The sequence below is a fragment of the Rhynchophorus ferrugineus genome, unplaced genomic scaffold, assembly GCF_030347505.1.
Source record: "Rhynchophorus ferrugineus isolate W39M unplaced genomic scaffold, kcgeb_rfMv2 rfM1, whole genome shotgun sequence".
NCBI classification, from domain to species: domain Eukaryota; kingdom Metazoa; phylum Arthropoda; class Insecta; order Coleoptera; family Curculionidae; genus Rhynchophorus; species Rhynchophorus ferrugineus.
Genome location: NW_027472580.1, coordinates 50,358,334 through 50,379,682, shown reverse-complemented (window position 1 = coordinate 50,379,682; position 21,349 = coordinate 50,358,334). Strand labels below are relative to the sequence as shown.

Genomic DNA, 21,349 nt, shown 5'->3' with positions numbered 1-21,349 from the left:
TGTCTATACCTCAATCGCAAAAATTAATTCAGTCATCCAAAAATACTGTTCAACGTACATTTTAATACACTGTTTAATTATTTTTAGATAATTTTTTTTGGATGACTGTTTTGCTAATAATTAATTAAAACAAAAATATAAAAGTTGTGTTGAAAAGAATAAAGTATTATTATTAAAAATGGCTTGCAACTATTTGGCCGTTTCAAAAACGGCCGATATGGCGAAAAATTCGGACACCATGTCCGAAGTTTCGGAGAGCGGTACCATGACGTCTGGATGGGCTTCTCGGTGGGATTCCAGAGAAGATTTGCGGGACTTGGTTTCCCGTCTGGGACTAACGGACGTATCGGATTTGCACCAAGAACGATTCCGAGTTGATCGATCCAAATTGGAGAAGATGCTCACTGGTTAGTAACTAAATTCATGAACATTTTTAAATTAATACTATTTTATTTTTATTTCATTGTTACAATAATTTATGTCTTTTAATTAATGTAATTAAATTTAATTACAAATTATTTATTTAAATATACATTTGAAATTCAAATATATTGTAGTATATTTATTTTATATATTTACATAATAGGCGACAACGATGCTTTGTTTCCTGCTGATGTATTTTTTGCTAAAGTCATGGAAGATACAGACACAATTATTACATGGCCTAATAAACTAAAAATAGGAGCCAAATCTAAGAAAGGTGAAATATCATATTAATGAATTTTCAAATAACATAGCTTGTTTTAGATCCCCATGTAAGAATAGCTGGTAGGCCCGAGGATGTTCAAGCTGCTAAAGAAAGAATCTTAAGTGTCTTGAATACCAGGGTGAGCATTTTCTTGTTCTTTTTTTTATAAATTTTCCTGTAACTTATTGATTTTATTCTCATCAATAATTCTCTTTTGAAACAGTTTGGTAACTAACACACATACGGACAGACGCACAGTTTAACACAAAAAATATTATAATATTTTATAGTTAAGTGATGGGAAATACTATGTAACTATTTATACGCAAGATTGAAAAATTAGATAAGTAAACATCATCTTAGCCTTACTGGTAACCTGGGTAAGATTATTTTTTAGGATAGTTTTTAATTTGGTAACTTGCCGTTCAGTAGGCTTAATGCTGAGGAGCGTGGCTCAGAGTTCATGTAGGAGATTTAGTTTAGATAAACTCAAATTGGCAAAAGAGGAGAGTTTAAACATATATATTATAAATGAATTAATTTGTTATATAAGTGTTTCCTGTATTGTGATTACGGTGTAGTAAAATATTTATATAATCTTAATGGACCGTAAATTAATCTTGAGATATTTATCTTCTAAAACGTTAGAGACAAAACTGCCACGCTTTGAATGATAATTATATTCTTGCTATAGGACAAATTGGCGCAGTTGGTTTGGCAGCGATGAAATCATCGATCAATTTTCGCAATTCTTCAATATTTAGAAACTGTGTGTCAGCCATGTTGTATGAATCTCAACAAGTGGTGGTAATCAGAAGGCGCTGCCGCAATGTCTGGAGAGTACGTTGTGCATGGCAGAGCTTTCCATTCAAGCTGTAACAGTATTCCTGCACAACAGTTGCGACGTGAAACCGACCATTGTCATATAAGAGGATGACTTTGCGCCTGTTAATCGCTATTGCTTGTTTTTTTCCAACAGTATGTCGTTAAATTTATCTATTAACGTTCGAAGACACTGTAGTAATAGTTTTATTCGGTTTTAGCAGCTCGTTGTACAGTACACCTTGCTATTCGCTTCGATATCGATGTGGATGGTTTTCTTGGGCTAACCCATGACTTTTTGCGATTGCGATTGTCGTAATGGATTAATTTTTCATTGTCAGTCATCGACACAGAAAGCTCTTCCTTGACTAGCAAGCAATTAGCCACCTTTTGAATCTTTTCTAACGCATATAAGCCATTCACATCGAATTATACATGGACTTCTATGCTGTTTGAAAGTTATGAGAGTTTGAGCTGGGCTTTCGTCCAATAAGTCCTGCAATTCATTGTATTCTGACTTTTTGGTCGTTCTTCGTGATTGACATCAAAGCCACTGCTTCTAAATCGTTGAAATCAAAACCAACAATTAGGATATGACCGAGCAGTACCACTATACGTTATAAGTATTTAACGGGCTTCGCCAGCGGATTTGTTTAAATTAAACAACAAAGGTAATGAATATCGAAAATGAAATTTTGAGCGTGTATACACTAACTAAATAACTCAATAATACTAAATGAAAATCTGTCACGGGAAATGGAGAAATGTAATAACTATTGAATTAGTTTGTTTAATTGTTAACCAACAGATATAATCGAACAAAACCTGATCTAGAGATGAGAACGAAGTTTGTGCTAAGAGACTTTTAGACTTAGACTTGAACTTTAGACTAGAACTTAGACTTATTATTTAATATAAGAGAAATATAGTTAAATATTTATTCGGTATCGCCTATTGTAAATAATTTTAAAGTAAAATGTGTATATTAATATTGTTAAATATCTGTTTTCTGTCCATAAAAGAACCCATTCCTAATATGTATAAATAGACGAAGAATAACTAGTAGAGAGCGTTGTTTTGAGCGACTGTTCAAAATATATAAATGGGCAGTGATGAAAATTAAGTTTTTCTCTTGTTCTGAAGCCAAAAGTGAAGTTGTTAGTTCCGTCTCGTACCGAATTATAAATAATTTGTAAGAAATAACCAGTAGAGGGCTTTGTAGTTTTTCTGGAGCGGTTGTTCAAAAGATATAAATAGGCAGCAATATAAATAAAGTTTGTCTTTTGTTCCAAAGTCTACCCGGTGTTATTAACTTCGTCCCATCCCGACCCCAATTATAAATAATTCATAATAAATTAACCAAATTTGTTTCAATTGTAGTGTAATCGAGTGACAATGAAAATGGACGTTAGCTATACAGACCATTCACATATAATTGGCAAGGGAGGATTGAGCATCAAACGCGTGATGGAGGAGACGAGATGTCATGTACATTTCCCTGACTCTAACCGCTCCAATCCAAACGAGAAAAGTAACCAGGTGTCCATTTCCGGTGACATCGAAGGCGTCGAACATGCCAGGTCGCGAGTACGCGTAAGACATTTTCGAACTGGTTACAATTATTGTATAATTGTTGTATTATTTATTGTATAATTTTGGTAGGAGTTGATACCACTAATATTCGGTTTCGAGTTGCCCATTATGTCGCAGAACGTCGACGCCAACTCACCTTACGTAACTAAAATCCAGGAACAGTACAAAGTCCAGGTGATGTTCAAGACTAGGCCTAAGCTCCACGCCACCTTGGTTTTGGTTAAGGGTGTAGAATGGGACGTGCACCAGGTTAAACATGCTACCCTATTGTTGATGGAGTTCATGTGTGAAAATCTTGCGGTATGGTTAAAACGTTTTTTTTTGTTCTTTAATATACACAAAGAGAAATAAAATTTGTGGTATGAAATAAACCTGTCCTACATTAATAAGTATGTATTTGGTCTTTTAAAAATTCAGTATTGTTTTTGAGAAAATTATTTTATATGCAATTATTATCACCTATTATTATTGGCAGCTTCTCAATCGCAGACCTTCCATGAACGTTAGCATTGTGTTTGTGGAGTTTCCGCCATACTGTTTTTTTTGAAACACTATTATGCAAGTGTGCAGATTCTGGTGTCATTTTTGCCGCTGTAGTTTTATGTTGTCTGTTATTTATCCTTTTTAATATTCGTAAGTCTCTGTTAATTAACTTTGGGTTTGGTTCATTATTCGTCTTCGCTGATGATGTTTTACTATACACACATATAAATTGCTATTACTGCAAATACAGTCTCTCATGAAACGTTATAGAATTCAGTTTTCGTGATAGACACTCCGACTTTTTTGAAGTTTTAGATCTTTATTGATCTTTTAACCATCGTAGAAGACACGATATAACGTATAAGAGTTAGCATGTAAACTGAGCAATACATACGCGCCGTATTATTTACACGTAAGTAATGTTACCTCTTATTACATGCAATGAGATATATTATACTAGGTGTACCGGAAAGTCATTATCGGTTTTTTTTCGAAAAAAATCTACAAAATTTTCAAGATTTTATTTGTTCAAAGTATTGGCCATTCGATTCTATACATCTTGCCCAACTTTCAGGCAATTTTTATGGATGCTATCCAAAAGGTCTGTTTGTCATTGAGCAAAACCACTCATCGAGCTATTTTCTAAAGTCTTCGAAATTGGCAAAGTGCTGCTCTGGAATCGTGTGTCCCATTTATCCGAAAAGTTAATAGTCAGACGGGGTAAGACCTGGAAAGTACGGCTTGTGCCATAATATGTTCCATCCTAGTGCATTCAATGCTTCCTTGAGTTGGTTTTGCTTTATGAGACGGCGCGTTATCGTGCTGGACAATCACTTTACTTTGTCTTCGGGTCCATTATGGACGTTTTCCGATCAATGGTTGGTTGAAAATGTCATTTGTTTTTGGTAGCGACCACTATTAACTGCTTCACTACGTTTAAACAATTCGTAATATACCATTCTGGTCCCACCAAACATAGAGCGACCAAAACGATTTGGTCTTGGAGCCGATCGACGAGCTTCATCAGATGATAACCATGATTTTTTGCGTTTAGGATTTTTAAAATAAATCCACTTTTCATCACCCGTCACTACACGATGTAGAGATGACTTCCCATCATACCCTTGAAACAGCATTTCACAGTTATTATTATTATTATTACACTTTGACGTTTTAATTACTATATAATTAAAATAACAAAATGGAATAAATTTGCAACTTTGTTTGCGGAAGCACTATATGACACAAACAATATACACGATTATTTTTATGCAGCTTTATGTTATAATTCTGGGGTATCTCTTACAATGATCCAATAATAACTTGCAAGCATTGTAGCCCTTTACCTTTTTTATTAACTCTATTAGAATGTATCGACATCCTTATGAAAACATTATTCATGTTCGTCACTAACGGAATCAATATTTTTGCTTGATAAACTATAATGAAGAACCATCTTTGCTTAATATAGATAGCACATCGGAATATATGAAACGTCGTTGAGAGATCACTGAGTTTTCATTGCCACAATACGCCATAAGAATATCTTCCTGTTTTGCCTGACAAGCAACGAGACTGCGATATTGAAAAGGTTTGAAATGGCGTTTTCACTCAATTTGTATAGTATTTGTCCTTTTAGATATTTCCTATCTAACCCTGTCAGCATGTCTGAAAATAGTAAAATCAAATATTAATAGCCTGAAAGTTTTTCGAGAGCTTAAATTGGATTTTAGTCCAATAAGTCTTGCAATTTATCAAAACTATCAAATTTAAGCGTTGTTACTGTACATTTTTTTTTGCATTTCCACTAATCCACTAACCACCTGAATTAATTATATTTACTCCTAACGGTTCTCGAAGGTCAAAAGAAGAATAAAGAAAGTAGGAACTGGCAAAAGGTCATAGATCATAATGGTACATATATAATTGATTAGTTTTTGAAATTCATATAGTTAAATTCACTTTGAAAGATATAAAAAAAAAAACGAAATTAGTTTTTCTTCAGTTCAGTATATGCAATGCTACCATAAGAAGTCATAGCAAGCAAAGCAGACACAATGCTCCTTATTCGTTAAGGATGGAGCATATTTGGAAGGCTTTTTTTCTAAAAAAAATTTTGAAAGAGCAGAAATGATTGGAACCAATTGAATTAAAAGTGTAAACATTTTCCCAACATCTCATTAAGACCTCACAATTTAATATATATTTTTGATAAGTTATTAGTAGGTTTTAAATAGTAATTTGTTATTAAAAAATTGAGAGACGTTTAAAACATATTTGAATTTTTACAGTTTTTTTATTCTATTTTTCTTTTAAATTATTTTCATTTTTTAGTAAAACAGCCATAATATTTTTTTTTCATATCATCAGTACTAATTATTTCTCCACTTGGACTTCTTACACATATTACATCTTTTTTATCAGTGTCAGTTCTTTCCGCCTAAAAATTGTTCTTTTTTGTCAGGATTTTTTTTGAACTTTACCTTTTTACCTATTATTATTGAATATATTTCTTGAAATAATATACATTTCGTTGAGAAAAAAATATAATTTTTTAGAATCAAATACCTGTTCAAATGTCGATGGAAATTTCGCCTCATCACCATCAAATTGTCTTGGCGAAAAATCATTCCAATCTGAAAGCTATTATGCAGTATACGGGTTGTCAAATCATGTTTCCTGACGCCCAAGACCCTAACATTCCAACTTTGAAGAAGAGCAACATTAACATTACTGGAAATATTCACAACGTTTATAAAGCGAGACAATTGTTGATGGGCAGTTTACCATTGATTATTATTTTCGATTTACCGGATGATCTAACCGGACTAAAGGTAAAAACTTATCTTAAACTAAAATATTTTACTACTTAGCTTTTCGTTAATATCTGGACCATTGAATTTGGATTTGAACCACAATGACTGACTAAAACTAGACAATCCGGAAGTCAATAATTTCGATGATTGACTTTTATTTTACATTTTCTGTTTTTAGCCTGAACAAATAGCAGATATACAAACATCTTGTGATGTTATCATTAATATTAGACCAAAGGCAAATAAAGCTATGAAGGCTTGTGTAATTAAAGGAATTGAAAGACTTGCAAGTAAGTACATGATGTTTTTTTTTATTTATTTTTAGTGTACGTCGTAACAAGTGTAGCACACTAGAATACAAGCACTAACATCAATAATTTCTTAACGAATAACACAACACCTTGATTATTCATTTGGGTGATATTTGTATATTCGAACTAAATTAACCAATACCTCATTAGTTTAGAATTATTTTATAATTATACCATATAACTAGTTACACCATTGTATAACTTGTGCATTTTGTCTTGAGATAATAATTAAAAGATTTCATATTTTAATCATATATACTTCCATTAACATCTCATCTGTCAATTAATGAATCTGTCAGCCTCTTTTTCAATCTAAACTTTGAGTATGGATATCTAAAACTATAAAATTATAACATCTTTGGTACATTGTTGAATAATCATTAAATCAGACATTGAACGACGATCGTATAGATGGTTGGCCAACAGTCCATTTAGTTATTTGAAAATCATTGAAATTAATCATGTGCGGTAACATTTGTGAAATAGTCCAGTAAGCAGTCAAGATTTATTAAAAGATAAAATATTCTGCTTATTTATGCATATTTTATTTACCAAACCAAACCAACTGATGATTATCTTAATAAAAAAACAATGATTGCAAGATTACAAATGATTATGCAAAGATTAGAGGAGTGGTGAATGTGGATTGTATTAAAAATAACTTCATTTGCTTATATGAGAGCAATGGAGATGTTAACCAAGTGGACGAACATAATTATAGGTATGATATAACATGAAACGGAATAACACAATGAATTTTGGGAGACCATCATTATCAATTACAACATTCCGGGTATTTGGAAATCGATAGTTTGAATGCATTCGAATATATTTGACACATATTTTACAAATACAAAAATACGTATACAAAATCCGTGATTACAGCAAGTAGAATATTCTTCTATATTCGATGGCTTCATTACTTAAATGAATCACCGAATGTAAAAGAAATTTATATGAGAATAGTTTTTGATCCAAAATATCACATGGAACCTCCTCAAAGATGAAACTTTCAATGTTTGAGTGTAATAGTGACTATTTGAAAATATTATATCTGTACCATTGTTTCGGATGTATTAGTCCACAAAGATGATTAAATTCATCTCAACAAATGTCATACTTTCCCAACTAAAGTTACTGGACAGTGCATGAAATATATTAGAATTTTCAATATTCTCTGAGTAGAATTTTACAGTTTTATGTTTTTTTTATTATTTAATTAATATATTGTTACTAGTCGTTTCCATCTAACCTACAATTTGTCTTTATGCTAACTTAAATCTAGGTATATAACTAGGAGGACCCATCGGCCCTAACTCAGTCTCTGGCGAAATAATGTTTACACATATCACTGCTGAATTTTTTAATATATGCACCTCACTACACAACACTACACAAGATCAGATGGTTTTATTTTTTTGAGCCTGTGTCCTGTTCTGGTGTTATCCAAAAGTTGCAATATTTCAATATTAATATGAGAATGGAGTCTTTCCTCATGCCCCCTTGCAATTCTCTTGATTTCTTGACTGACTGTGGGTATCTGAAGGTCTCGATGTAGGTAATCAGTCCTATAGTATTTGGGTGCACCCACAATACCTCTCAGGACATTGTTCTGAAAAATTTGTATTTTATTAATGTTACTCTTTGCAGAACATCCCCATAATTGAACTCCGTTTAATAGCAATTTATTATGTACTGATAATTGTGATTTTCTTCTAATTAGCCAGTACATTTTCCTATATTCCAATTCCAGTTCTTTTCTTTTCTTCTTTATATGTTCTTTCCAGCGAAGTTTTGCATCGAGATTCATTCCAAGATATTTAGCGTTGTTGCTATATGGAATGATAGTGTTAACAATTTTATGTGATCGGATCACATATGACTTTGCACTAGGTACTAGTACCCATATTGCAGACAACTGAGAAAATTATTACTAATAAATATTACTATTAATCACTGGATCTAATGAATTGTTATTTGTTAGTTATTAAAAAATAACGAAATAGATTTTTTCCTTTACCAGGGCAAATCGCTGTTTTATACGGATAATCAACATATATTCCAGCCAGTGACGCGTCAAGCATCTTCTGCGTCCTTTTTCGAAATACCGATTAGCGTCTTTACTGAGCCAAAAGTATGATTACGTTAAATTTTAATATACGTAAAGTTTTTGAATTTCTGCATAATTTGAAAAAAGACAATAATTTGATGATGGTCAAAATTCAATGTATTAGAGACTTTGTTTGCTTACGTTGCTTGCATGCATTTTTTATTTGAGGCAAACAGTAATTACACACGTAAAATATTATTTAAATTTTTATTGCATAGTAACAATAAATCGGTGTTAATGTTATAAAATATATATTCCAAATTTTTTAAAAGCAAAACGTTCAAATAAAATATATTTGCATTGTCCAATTTTCAAATAGACACATTACATGAAAAAAAAGGCAAAAGTATAGCTTTACTTCTGGCAAATTTGTTAATAAAATGTTCAATGTCTGGTTGCTCTTTAGATTTTCTAACCGCTCCTGGTTTATTCTAGGTCGTAAGTAATTGTTAATTTTAATTTAAACAATTGTCTCTCTGTTGTATAGAAGTAGATAATAGAAAAAGATAACAGAAGTTTATATATTATTATATAATTATGTGTTTATACTACAGATGACATCACATTTTTATTACAATTTTGTAGAAATTGTAAGTCATGCAAAAATTATGTTCCGTCTTTTCGATCTTTATCACGTAAAGTTTTTCATCAAGTTTTCTATAAACATTAAATTGATTTTGGCCGGAATACTTGTCAAAATCTTCTTTTTTTTTGTCTTAAAATTTCTAAATATTTGATTTTCGCATCTATTTCCAAGCAAGATACTAAAACTTTGGCATCTACCAGCATAGTAGTAAACCCTTTATTTAAATTATATTCCTTTAAAAAGTTTGACTGAAAGAAATATTCAAAATTTCAACCTCAGGTTGTTTTCAGCTTTCAGGTTTGTTCAAGCCTGCGAAATATTAAATTTGTTTGTTTGCATAATCTTGATAACAATATCGTTTTTATTAAGTAGGCTGTAGCACAATACTTACATTTTATATCAATATAGGTAAAACAAAAATTTTAAAATTAAACATTTTGAACATGTTAGTAAACCCTTTATTCAAATGATATTTCTGTAAAAAAATTGGATGAAGAGAAGGTTGTTCAAACTTTCAAGCTTTTAGGAGAGAAAATAGGCAATACAAACATTTTGCAAGATTAAATCTGAAAATTAGGAAGAGGAATAGTACAATTTCACGATCGGCCGGTATTGGTAGTTGTCAGATAAAAAAATTCACCATCGGTATTGATAAATAACATTTAATTTTATGTAAATTTGTTGTAATAAAACGTCAAAAATATTTAAATTATATAACTTGACGGCGTCTTTCACGCTTTGGCGCCATTGCACGCCTCATGAACTTGTCGATGGCGGGTTCCTGATCCAGCTTGCCGATAGGCAAAGACTATCGGCTGTATACTCCAGTATTCAGTTAAATAAAGTAAAAAAACACGATATATACCATTTAACACGTAGAAAGAGAGATATTTGCTATATGGTTTTTGTTGCCTTTGACATATAATATCTGGAAACACTACACGGACACACATTTCGAATGCCAAAACAAAGGTTTATAAGTTCTGTTTATTCATTTAAGTTTTGAGCTTATTAATTGTCATTGCAAAATGAAACGTGGTTACAGATGTTATTTTATTCTTGTGAGACATGAAGGAGTGCAATTTGGATACTGCCGCTGTTTTTCAAATATTAAGCTTTATTCTACAATAATTTGCTATTCTACTATTTACAACCGTGGCCCATTTTTTGATTAGCGTGTGAATTCCACGTCGATAAAAATCGTCTTCTTTAGTTCCGATTCAAGAATCGATCCACGGAGGTCGTCATGATTTTTTCAACTCTCCATTCTTATAGTGAATATATTTTTCGTTTCCAGTTACTATGCAGTGCAAAATACCTTTTTTTTGTTTTCAGAGTAGTTGCTGTTATAAAAACGCCGTTCAACTTTTTTAGGCTTTAATTTATCTGATAGCCATTATATTTCTTTTTGAATCATATTAAAGACTTTTAATCGATGGGAAATAGCTTGCTGAGTATCTTATAATGAGTGGGTAAGTTTTTGTTGAGTTTAGCAACTTTCGTTCAGCAGTTCCTCCAATTCAGCATTTTCAATTTTTTTTACAACTCCGGGATGCTGTTTGTCCTCTCCATACGTTTTTTTACTAATACACTTGTCACCATATATCTATATTATCATTCTACGGGCTTCAATTGCGGTTTTTTACAAATAAAAGCAAATTGCGCTTGTTATGATGCTCTCTCCAGCGAAACAGAATTAGTGAAATACCTCAGCATCTATCTCAGTGGTAGGTTAAATTGAAAATATCATATTAGATAAAAAATATAGCAGGTCAGACTCAAAATCAATGGATCATGGATCCATCATTTTACTCCGGAATCAAAACGATACGGAAACGGTCATCTGAGTGGACAGCAACTGGAGACAAGCCTATTTTGAGGCAAAAGATAAATCGTTTTACAAAGGTGGTATTGAAATGTTAGAGCGGCACTGGAATGATTGTGTGGCTCTTGATGGAGCTTACGTTGATTAATAAAGCCAATTTTGAATAAAAAACCTGGTTTTCTTTGTTTCGCCCGGGACTTTTCAGCCCATGTGTTATATAAGTAAATTAATAATTTTTTGATTAAAACCCTTTCCCATTTTATAACTCATATACTTATTATTTTCTATTTTCAGCTAATATTTACAAGGCTAGAAATATGATTCTGGGTATTGAGGAGGCACCTGTTCAGGCGGATATCCCCTCATCGTATCACATGCCTAATGTGACGCCTCTCGCCCACAATGCCGACATTCTCACACCGACAAACATCACTCCATCAACTATTTCACCACTACTGAGTCCAATGATTTCTCCCAATTGGTATTTTCCATCGCCCAGCGTTAACTCTCCGCATCCAGCCCCACCGTTCGTTGGCATGACACAACAACCCCATTTCTTTTCCAATGTGGCTATGATGCAGCACAGCGTTAACAGCAGCGGGTGAGTTTCCCGCCTATTCGATGAAACCAGTGATTAATTCGTTGATATTGGTATCAGGTACCAGTCCTTGAATCCGTCTCCGATGGAACCGACCATAGAGGGAGCCAAGGCGAACACAAGTTCATGTAGCGCCAGTTCGATATCGACCATATCCAGCGCGAAAACCAGTCCGGCTCATTCCGCATCGCCAAATTGCTATCGAAATTTTACTGAATCACCGAATAACAACACACCGTATAACCACAGCAGTACTAGCGGTAACAATATATTTATATAACTTGTACTGTATCGCTTAACCTAGTTTTGTTTTCTTTTATATCTAACCTTTGCGTCTGTTTGTTATTTTATATATTCCAATCCTTTCATTTGTTCATTTATTTACGAGAGGTTGGTAATTTGTTATTGTTTTTAAGTTTTGTACTTATTTTAATTGATATAAACGATTTTGTTGGACAAGATGTAAGTTACAATTTGTGAATCTGAACGTAATAGAGCCTGGCAACAATTATGTTGTTTGATTTAAAAGTTTCCATTTTCCATTATATTATTTCTCATCAAAAATACCACTACACATATACTGGGTGTGTATAATTATTCACCCGTTTTATCTCTAGCAAATCAGTAAAATTCAGTCTCATTAACTTTTAAATGCAAATTAGCATTTTCAATTAACTTCTCCATTTATGTGGGATTATGTTTAGTTTCATTTGGGTTTTAATATATGTATAAATTATGTAAGCTTCCTTAACATATCTGATAAACCATCTGTTCTAGAGTTTGCATCGGTATTGTCAGAGATGAATAATCCCGGAGAGTATCACGGACCGACGTTAGAGAAAAAACTGACCATATCATCGGCTGATTTGACTCCGTTCGAATTTGAGAACAAAAGACTGGCAGGTGTGAGGGCGATGCAGGCCTTGCCGAATCCCACAAGCATCCGGGTGCCTCACAATTCCTGGTCGGGATACGGAATCAGTCATACTAGCCCTGGTGGATTTTTGGCAGATAAATTTCGACAAAGGGTTTGTATCGATTATCAGTTTCATCAGCATAAATTGTTGCAATACCATAAGGTGGGTAATAACACAATTAACTCATGCTAGTGGAATTATTTTTACACGGACATGGATGATTTTACTACTCACCTTCGTAACTTTTGAAAATTTTACAAGAAATAGCAAACTATTGGAATTAATCTGTAGCTTTTTTGAGTTTTCGTCTCTAAGAATTTACTTTCCATTCAAAAAATGTTCAATTACAAAGGATTTTTACATCAATGTCATTGAAAAGATTATTGGTACATGTGCAGTTTGATTATATGTGAACTTGTGACTTACTCTCGTTGACTTTTATTCTCCGTGTTTGAGTATAGTTATACGTCGGTCCTTGGGTATTGTAGTTTCCAATAGTAGTGTTATTAACAAATGCAGCTAATTGTTATACACTGCTTTGAGGTACACCTTTGTTCTTTTATTGTTGAGTAAGTTTCCTCTTATTTTAATTTAAATATTATGGGTGAATCATAATAGTTGACGAGTTCAGTGCATTGCTTAGGTAACATTTTTGAAGCTTGTGAATTAGTTTTTTGAGTGGAAGAAACTCCATAGGCTTTTTAAACCTTTTCGAATGCTTAATTCGTAGTTTTGTTCTCTCTCTATCAATGATCTTTATCAATAGGTAAATCAATAGTTTTTCTTCGAAGTATCTTGGATATGGAAAAATAGCGGTTCATATTAATCGTCCTTTTGGTAAGTAAAATATTTGGCGTGGCGATTATTGCTGGTAAGATAGGGAATCAATAACATTTAGTGATGAAGAACTGAAGAAATTCCTGGACAAAGAATGCTTGCCAAGCACATTAGACAAGATTTATTTAAATGGTTAAGACTTGATTTACAAATAGCACTTATGGCCAAATGGTATCTAGAATTTATCCTTTAAAATTAAATAGATATAAATAGAAATAGAATTAAATAAATAATCCAATAAAATAACTAAGTCACTGATAGATAATGTCGAATGTAGTTATTTCAGTTTGTAAAAATGTAAAATTCGTTTGTTATTGATGCGCCTTACATTGTACATTCGTCCATTAGTTTCTTTCATTTCTTCTATCTTTTCAACTAAACTGTTTTACCCAAACATTCGTAATTTGATCTGCGTAGAATGTTTTTCTAAATATTGGTATCCTCAAATTCCTATAGTCTCTAACTGAGGAACTGAGCTACTGCACTCTGAATTGCAAGTTTCTGCCGTTCTGCAATTTCCTATAGATTTGGTTAGTTCATAAAAATTTCAGTCCAGTTTTGGTGACTTCTCACCCTGAACTGTGATGGTTGTCCCAGGAATACAAGGATTACGAGTGATTTTCAAAATGAATGGATCCTAATTTCCTTCCTAAATTTTTTTCTAATTTCAGTAGATCATGTCATTTTCAATGTACTTGTGGTGACCTTCGCAGCCTAAAATAGGATGTATTCATTTAAACTCCAGTAAATTGTGGTAAGGAATGCATTAAGTAGGAACGATTGCATCTCCAACGCCAATCTGCCTTCTTTTTTGACAAGTTGTTTCTTTTCTTGAGTAGTAAGTTGATTCGGGTTAACTGAATTTATTTAAAAGAGAACAAAGAAAACATATGATCTTCCGGCATCCTCCTAGGAGCCAGTTATGAAATGTGATGACATGTAAACGTCGTGGGATACAACCCTTACACAACTATATTTATTATATGAAATTGAATAAAAATACTTAATTTTGATCAAAATTGGTATAATCTAGGCTATTGTTAGCGTATGTTAATGAGGCGTGGTATTAAAGTAGAAGCTTGTTGAATTTCCTGTACAGCGTAAACTTTATTTAACGTTCGATGGAGTGCTGATGCTTCAGAATACACAATTGATTGGATTGGACGTAATGAGAATACGTTTTTGAAGATTACAATGCTAATAAATGGCCGATAGCGGTAAGTCTCCATTTGGACAGACATGCTATTATTCTCTCTATCTGTCTTTTTGCTTCCCCTTCTTATAGTAGTTTCGTCAATGTCATATCTGTTATAGCTACATATTGGTACAATCGTTCAATCGTTTAGCTTACCTTAAGATTGGTTCGGGAAGATATTTTAATCCAAAAAAAATCAACGATAAATTGAGACAATTATGAAATATTTATATTGTTCGCGATAGAGTTGTTCTTTTTATTCTTAAATCTTGTTGGTTAATTATATGTTGAGAACATGTTACATTTTTTCAGGTTATCCATTTGGTTTATTTTTTGAGTATTTCGAATATGTAATAATCGAATGCCAACATCGTTTTTTTTCGAAACGGTCGGCTAGAAAGATGGGAATAAGTTATGGATAAAATGTAATATACACGATGGAAATAACATCTATTGTACCAATTTATTCCAATAAATGCCTTTTTATAGGGAAAATTGGCCAGAACACATGAAAGCATCTAAGATATGCTTGCTTATAAGTGTTTTCTTGTTTCTGTTTGTATAGCGATAATTTTTCTTCCGATGTTTGATATATTCAAATGCATTACCAAATACTTATCTAATAATACTTATTATAATATATATAATTATCAAATACCTTACCCTATAAAATGTCATAAAAATAAAGCATGTGGTGTTAAGTCACATGATCGGGGGGATAATTCTGATTACAGAAACAAGAAAGTACACGGCCAGGAAATATATTATGCAATAGTCTTATTGAAACAATGTGTCGTCCAAATTAATATTAATATCTAATTGAAGCAAAAAAATCAGTTTTTATGTCGTGAAATTGCGCCAGTAACAATAATTGCCTGATCAACCTCATTTTCAGAAAAGCAAAGTCCAAACATGGAGAATGGTGTCAAACGAAAATCTTAAATATGCTATTACCTGCAGGTCAATATCGCCACCAAACCTAACTACAATAATTTGTTTTTCGATATTCATACGTCATTTAAAATGTTTTATTATGTCATGTATGTTTTTTTATGTCAAATTGTTTTTTTTATTTCCAACATATTATCTTACGAAGGATGAATTTTAGTGACGTCAATTAATTTTAGTACAATCGATTAGTTTATATGTGCTAATTTTATTCCTTTAGGAAGAAGAAATATGGAAGTCTAATTCTCCTCGACAATGCGACTTGATGAACATGCCATCGACTTCGTCTTCCGCCATGTTGAACACTAGCAATCTGCTTGATAACACTCCGACTCACATTTGGAACAGAATGAATTATTCAAGGTAGGTCGTCGGAGAATTGATTGCTTACACACTAATATTACTTTAATCTTTTATAGCAACTGGCAGGATCTTTCAACAATGCTAACCGCCATGAAGTTGGACCATTATATACCCGTTTTCAAGCAGCACGAAATTGATTTGACAGTATTTGCTACACTGACAGACCAAGATTTGATTGACATTGGAGTTACTGCTTTCGGAGCCAGAAGAAGGATATTGCTGGCAATATCAGGTGAGATTTGTCTGTTTTTCGTTTTATTTTATACCTATAATTTCATTGGCGTTATTTTTAGCGCATAATAATTCAGTAGTTTAGTACGTTTTCTTATTATCGTCCTTTATACTTTCTATCTTAATGTTCTTGCTTCTTAATTGGCATTTAATAGTGCTCAAAATTAAATTTGTATCCAGCTATCCTTTCATAAACTCTATTCATATTCTGTATTCTGTATTTTTGCTTCTAATTCTTCTACATTCGTAAGAATTTAAATTTATTAAAGTCAATTAATTAACAAATTAATTATTAATTAATGTACCTTAATTATACCTCACTTCCCTACCTGAAGATGACGGTATATTTGGGGTTATAGATACTGTTGCCATAGCATGTGACTGCACTAGTGGAAGTAGCGGTTAAGGTGTGGATATATTACTGTAAACTGGTGGTTTTCTAGTAATAGTTTGGATTTTAAATCAAGTTGCACTTGCGCTCAGTTGCTATTGTAATTTGTTTTGGATCTAGTCAATAAACAAATTCCCTCAGCAGAAAGCGGAGCCCTGTGCGTAAAATGTGATGTCCATGGATTTTTGGATGATGGATGGATAATAAAGCATAAGAGTTTGCAGAAATCCATTTGAGAAATATGCACATGGAAATTTCGTAAATCGAATTGAACATGCTGATGAACTTCCAGTCAACAAGCTCTGTTTTTTAATTTTTATTTGGAATTACAACAATGGTTGTTTCCACAAGGAAGGATGGAAGTGTTGCAATCGATTGTGTTGACAACATTTGTTTTTTGTTGTTGATAGATGCTGATGTTGAGTTTTTAATTATTTGTGGAAAAAGTAGATGAAGCAAATGTCGACCTTGATGTGTATTTGAGGGAATTTTGAACAAATATGCTTTGATTTGGTGGGGGACTTCGTTTCTTTTAAAGAAATATCGGGATCAGATTGAAAGAATGATGAAAGAAATAATGATTATATTCTCTAATGCGATTATCAAAGATATTAATGCCTTATTGTGTATTTTCTTCAGAAACGATAATTCGAGATCTTTGAAAGTTTAGGAATTTTGTCATGTTGAGTTAGGAATGGAGGAGTTTTTGGATGATTTAGTTTAGCTTTTTGTTCTATTGTTTTCCATAACTGCTCTCTGTTGAAAAGTAACTCTGTAGGGTGTAGGAAATTCTACCTTTGATTAATTTGAGGAAAGTTTATCGAAGAATAGGCTTGGCCATTTGAGAATAGAAGGGGTTTTTAATTGAAGGCACTTCGATATTACTTTATGATACCAGTACCTTTTGAGGAAAGCTAATGTGCGTTAGTGGAGCTGCAAGCAATAACTTAAGTACTCGCAAGTATTTGAATTGATTTTGAATTTGCTTCCAGATTGGAAACGACGCTTATTGAATAACTAGTCGACGTTTCGTAATAGTTATATATTGTATATTCAGGGCAGGAGCTAGGTTATATTATTTAAGACACTGCTTTTTTCATGAAAAATAATTTTAAAGTTTATTTACAAGTTTTCATGGTGGTACAGATTCTGTCTAGTTCTATGGGTAACATGTGAGTCAAATTCATGCTTTCGTTTCCTCACAAGATTTAAAATCTCTATAGAACTTTGTATAATTATTTAAACTCCACTTATAGTTATCAGATTTCAATGAATTTTGTTTACCACATTTCGGGAATATTATACCTGATATATAGAAAATATTTCAGTCAAATGAATGCTTTAGTTAGATATAAAATTATATTTCGAATGTTATATTAATTAATATAATATAATATAATAATAATATATAATAATTATAATATTAATTGTTAATTAATAATATTTTTAATAGTCCTATTAAAAACTATATCTAACATTTATTTGTAGAACTGAGCAAGAGGGCTGTACCCTTTTCCGCTGCACCAGGTGCCGAAAGAAAAGGCTCTTCGTCGAGCTCAAACTGTACATCAAACAGTCCCCGAGATAATAATTGGTAATAGCAGCGGTGTATCGTACATATCGAGTATTATTTACCAAATTTCCATGACCTTAACCTATTTTTAAAGACCATTTATTCGTTTGATTTGGAATGATTACTAGTAGATTTTTAAGTCTTTAAATCATTATTTATTTATTTATTTATTAGCTCATTGTTTAAATATTTTATTTTAATATTTAGTGAGAAAGTGTGTTCGTTCGATTATGGAGTTCAATTTAAGCTATTATTGAGTGTGCACTGTATATGAAGTCGGATATTATGCAGAGCACTGTTGGTCGCTTTGCCCGTCGTAAGGGTTTCATCTTTACTTTTTGTGTGCTATTCATCCGGGTCTTGCAATAACTCGGTTGATATTTTCAGATACACATCTCTAGTGTCTGGTTCAATTTTGTTGTTTCTCTATCACAATATAGTCAGTAATACTTAGGGTTATGTGTTTAAGGTCAATACGATCTTTACTCCTACAAATGTCATATATGTGAAACCCATAATCTTTTGATTAGGGTACATACCCTAAACGATCCGAAAATTAACTTTTCGACTTTATCCCGGGCATTCTTACGACGACAAAGCGCTTGGACTTAGTCCGATAGTGCTCTGTATATTTTCATCGTTTTGACTGTTGTTTTCAGTGTTTCCCAGTAGATGTCCGACAAGGAGGGCACCGCCGCGGCAAAGAAAAACATAAAATCGTATGTTTTTCGTTTGGTGGCGATTCGCATTCTTATCGGATCGATGGGGAATATTGAAATTTTAATCTGTCCTATTTTTATGTCGCCTTAATATTATTTGGTCATTGTTTCGATTCCCAGTACAGTTACATAACATTGTCGTGTTTTGTACGTATATTTTGACAATAAAATATGTGATATTTTACCTGTTAAATTTATACTAAGAGTAGAAATAAGATTATTTTATCAATTGTAGATTTGCAATATTTATATTATACGATTATTTTTAAATTTATTGTTGAAAATATGTAAGCAAAAGTTTTAATTTGATTTGGAATACTGAACCTCATGACAATTTATTAAAAATTTTGGATAATATTTAGGGATATTTTGCTAAATATATTTTTATCAAGAATTAAAACTTTTGTACTCATCTTATACTTGTTAAGTCGATACCGAATGATTGTTTAGGTGCTAGGAGTTATTTATTTATTGTTTATCATAGTTGTTGTTACAATATTTACAATGCTGTTTAAATAATCTATTTATTTGAATTAATATATTTGATAAAGATTAGAATTTCCGTATCTTTGTGAACTTATTTAACTATTTCTAATTATTACTAGTCTGGAAAATCAGAAAATAGGAAACTTATATTTTATATTAACTTTCAATAATTGAAATTGAAAAGCAGTTTAAAATTACTTGTGGTAGTAATATTGATATATTTTTCAATTTTTGTTTACTTAAAATTTCTGCTTCCACTATATTTCTCATATATTCCACCCAGCGATTACTATTAATTTTCAAATAGTTTTATTTTTCTAAAAATAATACTATCTGCAAATCTGTCAACTTATTTATATATTTATGGCTGTTCAAAGTTGTTTATTATTTTTACAATAGAAATTTATAATCGTGCGGTAATAAGTTTATTATTATTTTAATGAAAAAACTAATATATTTATTCATACACGGTGTTCTGAAATGAACAAACTGATTTTGAAAATAATCCAACTGAAGGATATTCAGAAAGTGGAACAATAACAGAAATTGTAGTAAAAATATAGAATATTGTTTTGGATAATGATTAACTAAGAGAGATTTAACAGGTCAATTGAAAAATCCCCGGCCCACCATAGTAAAACACATTTTTTTTTGGCAATTTTTTGAGATCTGAGGACAGGAAATAGTCGTGGGGGGCCAGATCTGGAGAATACGGTGAATGAGGATGCAATTCGAAGCCCAATTCATGGATTTTTATCATCATTTTCATTGGCTTTTGACACGATGCATTGTCTTGGTGAAGCAGCACTTTTTTTCACACGCAGATTTCGTCCTTCAAACGGTCCAATATCGTTATTTAATAGTCGCTTTTTCAAGGTAGTTAATGAAAATTATTCCATGCGCATCCCAAAATACAGACGCCATAACCTTGCCAGACTTGCCAGACCAGTTGCGTTTTCCCACGCTTTGGAGCGGGTTCATCGTACGCAGTCCACTCGGATGACTATCGATTGGACTTCGGAGTGAAATGATGGAACCATGTTTCATCCATTGTCACGCAAAAACTCGGGTTTGTTACGCTTGATCATCTTCAAACACTGCTACCAATCATCAACTTGTCGTTGTGTTTGATCAAAAGTTAGCTCGTGCGGCACCTACTTTGCACAGAGTTTTCTCATATCCAAATATTCGTGAATGATACGATGTACACGTTCAGTTGATATCTTCAGAGTGTCTGCTATTTGATTCAATTTGAATTTACGGATTTTTAAAATTTTTTCGTCGGTAACAACCAATTTTGGGCATTCACTGCGTTCACTATCTTCGGTGCTCATTTCTCCACGTCTAAACTTACCAATCCTTGATGGTTGATGGTCCTTCAACTTCATTTTTCCCTTCAAAAAGCAATATTTTATCAACACACGAAATTCCTTTTTATTCACTTTTTCACAATAAGAAGAGTTGCTGCACTCAGAATGCTATAATTCACAAACTAATGATCCAACAGCTGTAAAATTTATACACGCATCTTTTGAAGGTTAGGGCTGACTAAAAAATATATGGATTTAATTCTAGTAGCGCCACACGCATTGACCTGTTAATAGATGCCTTAAGCAAGTCAAAACTGTAATGTGATCAATATTGGTTCAAAGGTTTCAGAAACATGTATGCTCAATGGGTATTGCATCTGCTTATAGTGAGTAACTATAATAATATAGTAGTGATCTATGTTTTTTATTTAATGCGTGAAAATCTATTTTCATCACACCAACCACTAATAGCGAATTTTTGAAGTAATGAGGAATAATACATATGTAAATGAAATTATGTTCGTTAGTCTCGTTAAAACTCGAGAAC

The 21,349-nt window shown here is 32.3% G+C and overlaps 1 protein-coding gene and 1 long non-coding RNA gene across 2 annotated transcripts in view; both read left to right on the top strand.

Moving 5' to 3' along the window:
• LOC143206937 (uncharacterized) overlaps positions 1 to 21,349 on the top strand; it is a 194,632-nt gene that overhangs the window by 79,018 nt on the left and 94,265 nt on the right. The window lies entirely within an intron of this gene.
• On the top strand, positions 46 to 19,564 carry BicC (protein bicaudal C). The gene is made up of 13 exons (XM_076419746.1): positions 46 to 407; positions 587 to 700; positions 748 to 827; positions 2,891 to 3,103; positions 3,173 to 3,403; positions 6,145 to 6,420; positions 6,581 to 6,692; positions 11,529 to 11,835; positions 11,893 to 12,092; positions 12,610 to 12,860; positions 15,950 to 16,092; positions 16,149 to 16,324; positions 18,203 to 19,564. Exons 1-13 carry the CDS (start codon positions 179 to 181, stop codon positions 18,310 to 18,312), a joined length of 2,442 nt encoding a protein of 813 aa, XP_076275861.1. The 5' UTR covers positions 46 to 178; the 3' UTR covers positions 18,313 to 19,564.